This window comes from Nestor notabilis, unplaced genomic scaffold (assembly GCF_000696875.1).
Source record: "Nestor notabilis isolate BGI_N333 unplaced genomic scaffold, ASM69687v1 scaffold4694, whole genome shotgun sequence".
Lineage (NCBI taxonomy): Eukaryota > Metazoa > Chordata > Aves > Psittaciformes > Psittacidae > Nestor > Nestor notabilis.
In genome coordinates, this window is record NW_009926710.1 from 42,787 (window position 1) to 48,983 (window position 6,197).

General features: G+C 38.6%; 1 protein-coding gene across 1 annotated transcript; it reads right to left on the minus strand.

The window, feature by feature from the left end:
• Window positions 1-919: 919 nt before the first annotated feature.
• Window positions 920-4,615, minus strand: LOC104405072 (ES1 protein homolog, mitochondrial; the record flags this gene model as incomplete). Its single annotated transcript, XM_010013670.1, has 6 exons — window positions 920-1,192; window positions 1,793-1,949; window positions 2,273-2,365; window positions 3,194-3,313; window positions 3,667-3,780; window positions 4,563-4,615. Coding segments are annotated over 6 exons (666 nt in total), but the record flags the coding sequence as incomplete, so codon positions are not given.
• Window positions 4,616-6,197: the final 1,582 nt, after the last annotated feature.

Below are 6,197 nucleotides of genomic sequence, written 5' to 3' on the forward strand. Positions count from 1 at the left end.
AAGATGACAAATAACTTGGGAAGGGAGGAGACTCTGCTGAATTCTACATGGAAAAAGTGGCCCAAAGACCTGAGGAGAACTGAAAAGCAGAAAACCTGCTAGAACATATCAACTGGTGTAAGTTATCAAAGACAGCTGTCAAACACAAGTGAAGGAACAAGGATGAAATAAAGGCAGAAATTAATTTATTTATACATCATTATTCCATACATTCAATAATGTTTCTTTGGAGAAAGCTTTATTACCCTAAAGCAGGGAAAGTGGGGATAATCTCAGATTGTTTTTTCCATCCACTACCAATCATACAACTACTTTTACATGGTTATTATCCTTAAAAATTGTGCGTCACTTCAGCGGATATTTTCTCCTTCCTTTCAAGATCTTTTTAGTGGTAATGGGCCAATGGATGAGTTTTTCAAAGTGCTAGTGTTGTGGCAGTTAAGATGTATCCTGCTGCTGACTGATATTCAGAATGGCTCCTTTGTGGAAACAGGAGTCTTTGAAATGGAAAAATGAAACATTTATCTTTTAATTAATACCATGCTAAATTAAGATGTGGGAGATGTCTATTCCCTTGACAGCTGATCCAGGCTTTCTGCTCACAGATACAGCCCTGAGCACAGAGATATTGAACAACACACTAATTCCTCTCTACTCTCGTTCTTCTTCCACTAGATACACTGCCATTGTATTTGCGATAGCCCTACAATACATCTGCCCTTGGCTTCTGAAAGGGCCTTTAGTCTCCTTTTGTCCCCATAGAGATGAATTGGCACTGGTACATTGGGAGGACTGGTTTCAGAATCCATCCACACAGCTCTCTCCAGCTGGGAAAGCTCAAGGAAAAGCTCCATGTCAGAGGCCAGACTATTTGTACTCCATAAGCCATTCTGCAGGCTCCTCTCTCAGAAGAGCATGGAAAGCCCTGCAGCTGGGAATCAATCAGCTTCGTATCAACATTCACTGGAGTGTGAAAAGGACAAGCAGGTGAAAATGTTTCCATTGGTCCATATTATATTTGATATTATACCCTAAATTTAAACATTTCTGCATTTATTTTTTTTTATTTGCCAGTTAATTTTAGCACATTCTTGACCATGGCCCCAATGCCATCAAAGATATTATGTAATTCTGTTTCACACATAAATGCTGGGGTAGTCACCACCTTGTTTTTTGTATCCACATGAGCTTCGTAAAAGGGAGTTAAGGAGAACACAGCCTATGTCTCACTTGCAGAAGCTGTCTGAAAAATAAACCATCATTGACAAAAGCCTCACGACTCCACTCTTACAAAAAATCACCTCCAAATACATTATACTGTCCAGCTGTAAAGACAGCTGCAACCTGTAATCCAAGATACTAGAAGCTAATTTTGCCAGAAATATAAACAATGCATGAGCAATCTGTGAGAACACTCAGAAACACAAGAAAACCTACAAAATTTACTGACTGTAATACAATGTCTCTGAGTACAGTCTGATTACAGCATTAGCCTTCAGGAAAAGAAAGAAAATCTCAGAGAACTGACAATGCCAATTTTATGTGCAAATTCACTCAGCATTTACTTCATGTCCAAGGAGTTCTATGGCAATGACTGAAAATTAGTCCTAACAACACAGCTGTGTACAGAAGACAATGTTTCTAATCATGTTCTGTATTGCACGCTATCTGGTATACACTGTATATTCCCACTAAAGTGTAATTGGAAACACACAGATCCTGCATGCATCCATTACTGTAATGACACATTACTAAACTGCCTCTCAACATGGCAATTAATAGGAAAGGATATAGTAACTTCTTTCACACAATGCTTTCCTCCCAGTTCTTTAATAGCTCCTGCAGTCCCAGCATAAGGCCACTTGCCACCTTCCTCTTCTTCATGGCCCACAGTTACTTCAGCACCAGAGAGAACCTTTGCCGCCAACACTGGTGAAATGCAGCAAAGACTGCAACAAAAGGAATTATAAGAGTGATTCTATTAGGACTCTTTCAAGACTTGGTCATAACTGAAAAGATTCAAATGGACATGGTCTTACAAATCTGAATGACATCACAAGGCAACTTGCACTCAGCATTTTCTAGCTTCTTTGACAAACACCTACTCACACATGTATCTTGAAAAACACATTTTAAAAAATAAGCTACATCTGATACAAAACAGAAGATGCTTTCTCTAGTTCCAACAATAACAGCTGCACATTTCAACAAAACAGATGTTGTCTCCATGCTCACACTATCAAATAAATGCCCCTCCAACTAATATACGTACCCAATAGGTTTGCCTGCTTTGTGGAAGTCTTTCAAGACACGTTCAACTTCTTTGTTCACCTTGCAATCTTTCCCATCGACAGCAAACGTAGATCTGCCACAACAAGAAACTTTATACGTACCTCAGTATAAACCTACAAGTAGTGATGTTTGCCCATCTGCCCCTAGACCAGCTCTCAAAGGTCATCACAAACTTAACAGCTTCTAAGAGGTGACTGAAAAAGCCTGCAGTTGACCATCAATGCTTTACCAAAATGACTCACTTCTAAGGCTTTGTTATGTCAGGAAGTTCCTTACTTGATATAAACATCTAGGAGTACGAATTATCAAATCAGCTTTCTAGGATTATTATTAAGTGGAACAACAATGTTTTCACAGAAAACAAATACATACAAAGAAAAGGGAAATAACATTCAGGTTTCTTAAAGCCAACAAAACGGTGGGTCAATAACAAGATAATTGGTATTCCACATGGCTAACATTTCTTCTTTTTTTCTCTTTTTATTTTGAGCTAGCTGTTGTTTTCTCGTTCATACTGCAAGAGGGGACTTTTTGGTAGTCAGACATGAAGAAACAGACTAATAACAATAGGAACACCTGAAACTACTGAAGTTTTCCCTTCACTTCCCTCAGTCAGGGCCAGAAAGAATCACCACAAGAGTGGGGGAAAAAGGACTTCTACATTATCTACATTCCAGAATTCACTGGAAAATTTCAAACGTGACAATGGCAGTAAGATTTATGACTGGAAACAATCGCGAACAGCACAACTGAACTCCAACACTTTGAAAAGAGTTTTCCTTACTAAGTACTGGTTAGGTATGTAGTAAATAAGGCCATTAATTGCTTCCCGTTTTATTGTGTGAAACATAGTTGATCTTGAATAGTTAGTTGAGGAGTCTGATGCTTAGCTGGCACTCACAAGTTTTTAGCAGCTCCAAATCCACCAGGGAATATCACAGCATCATGGTCTGCTGTAGTAAGCTTAGCCAGACTTGCAATTTTACCACGAGCAATCCTTGCAGATTCCACTAAAACATTCCTTGAAGAAACAGAAATAAAACATTTGTGCACAGGAGAGCATAAAGAAAGTTTAGACAGAGGAAGAGGAAGGGGAGAAACCAAGAAGAACAGTGGTACTCAGTAACTGAAGCTATTGATGCTTCTGAAATACTTCTACTGGGAAACACAGGCATTAAGAGACTCTATATAATCAAGCCCAGAAAACTCATTTATTATTTCCTCTCCAATCAAAATACCAGGTAGCACGAAGCTACTGTAGCCTGTCAGCAAAGTGCTACAAGCACAGTTACAGGCTGCTATGTCTGAAGAATGTGCAACTGTCACTGTGCTGGGCACAGCAGTCTTGGAAAACACATTAAACACAGACTTTACCTTGACTCAGCTTCAGCTGGTTGCCCTTTACTGTGGTCAATGACATGCATTTGAGGAACATCTGGAGCATACATCTGAACCTCAGCTCCCCCACGACTAAGGTGTACCAGTATGCTACAAACACAGAGATAAAACGTGCTGAAAACCTTGTAAGGAAGGCTTTACCTGGCCTGAGTCTTGCTACAAATATTCCACTACTTGATTTTGAAAGAAGAGAAAAAACACATCTCTTATTAAAGCACACTAAGCACATAGCAGCAAAATTCCTGTATGTAACACCGAAGTGCAAAGCAGAACATAAAGTCAGTTTGGAAGCAGGGTCAGGTAAGCTAGAGACAAGTTTCTTTGTTCAGTGCTCTTATGCAGACAGAACAATAAAAATGCAACCAGAACAATCAAAACTTCCTTTCTCATTGCAAGTCCCCAGGTATTATGGAAGAGATCCACAATTAACACAGCTATATGTATATTTAATCTAGGTCTAGGTGAAACATCTCTTAGCAATTAACACTAAGAGCTAATAATGCAACTTAAGCATGAACAGTTCTAGTGTTTGATTTAGTCCCAGGAACAGAAACTCAAAGTGATTGTGAAATGAAGTCTTAATTCTCTTGAGAAAGATTCTGGAACTCTGAATTTCTGTTTCTGAAGGAAAGACAATCTCTCTCAAACTCATTGCTCTGGCATTGCATGCACTGTGCTGCACCTTTGGACAATCACTGAATACTGCAAAAAGATGGCCTGAGGTCACAATCATGCTGTAAGAAAACTGTGAAGCTTCATCATATATCTCTCAAGGCAATGTTCATGGCCAGAGAGAACAAAACTAAATTCAACAGACTTACGTAATGTAAAGGAGGCTTTTTTGGAGCCTATAGTTTCATAAAGCAACTTACGCTGAAGCTTCATGGATTTCTGTGCCATCGTAGACACCACAACCAGACAGGACCTGCAGTAAGAAAATCAAATATTTCAGCTGATATAAAACTTCCGACAGGATCTTTCGCAAACTTTGTGAGATTAAAAACAAACAACAAAACCCCCAAAACCTAAAAAAAAAAAACCCCTAACAACAAACCTCCTCCACCCCCTGCAAAAATCAGCTTAGCAATGAGCTCTTTACTAAGCCAGTCAACATGATGCTATTAGCACCGGTATCACCATTTGACACACTGCAGAACTGACATTTCCTATTTATAGCTCCCCATCACAGACAGGTCTTGAAAATATCTAGGATTTATTTACTGGCTTGTGCATTTATTCCTTAGAGTTAATAAACTGACATGATATCCTCAGGTATGCTTTTACGGTGCACACAGTGGGCTACTCTGAGTGTGACACATCTATTTATGAAGTGTCCATATCCGTGTGAAATAAGTTCTCATCCAGGTATACAAACAGAAGTAGGACAGAAGTGCACTTGGCATAAGCTATTTTATATGCTGCTGTATTTTGCCTGAGGATTCACATCAGAGATCAATACCTAAATCCCTTTTAACCAATTATTCTATATTAGCCATACTTGTACTTATTACCATGGTAATAACAGGTTTGGTTTGTTTATACACACTAGAGCATAAAAAAGCACAAAGCAATGAGCTATCCTTGTGTCGGTGGAGAGAGTCTATCACAAAGTAGAAGGAAGGAGAAAAAAAAAACATTAAAAAAAAACCCTGGGCAAAAGGCCATTATAAGAACAAAACAAAACCAAATAAAAAAAACCCAAAAGGATTATCTAGTTCCTGAAAATATATAAACTCTTGCGGGGGTTTTTTGTTTGGTTGTTTGTTTTGAAAGGAAAAAATCCAGTTCAAAAGAGTCCATTTATTACCTTTACTCTCTTCCCTCCTGGCTTTATCTCAAGTTTTCAGAAGTTTGAAATTTTTTAATCACAGACACATGAACAGAAACTCACAACTGAAACTGTCTCAGTTAGAAACACTGGACACAAAAGGGGTTTCCGATCACAACACCCAGTCCTCTGCTCTTACAGGCATGACAGCTACTATCACTTCACCAAATAAGTAAGATGAATTATTGTTCTTCTGTCTGTGTTAACTACAACTTCACTGCTCCAGTATTGAAAAGCCACCTTCTACTTTCCAACTTTTTATCTTTCATTTAATTCGGACTGAATAAACATACAAGCAAATGTTTTAAAGTTATCTCCTGTAAGCAACACCTTTTCAATGTTTTTGAAATTCACTGAAGCCAAAGCACTAAACCACTACCCTCTTCTGTTATTTCAGTACCTACTTGGTGACTCTTCTGCCTTCTATGATAGTCACTAATGTCAACAGGAACATTTATTTTAAAATCCCCTCATTTGCTAAAATGACATTATTCCTAGTAAATTACCTTTCAGACATTTGGACTGGCATACTGCCCATTCCCGAGCCAACTCTGCCCCAGACAGATTTCTTCAGGCAGGTAATGCCTATTTATTTCTTTGGTTACATTTTATGCTGTCAAGGCTATGCAAAGCTCGAACTTCAAAGACAGAGCTGCAAAACTGTGTATCTGCTTGGAAT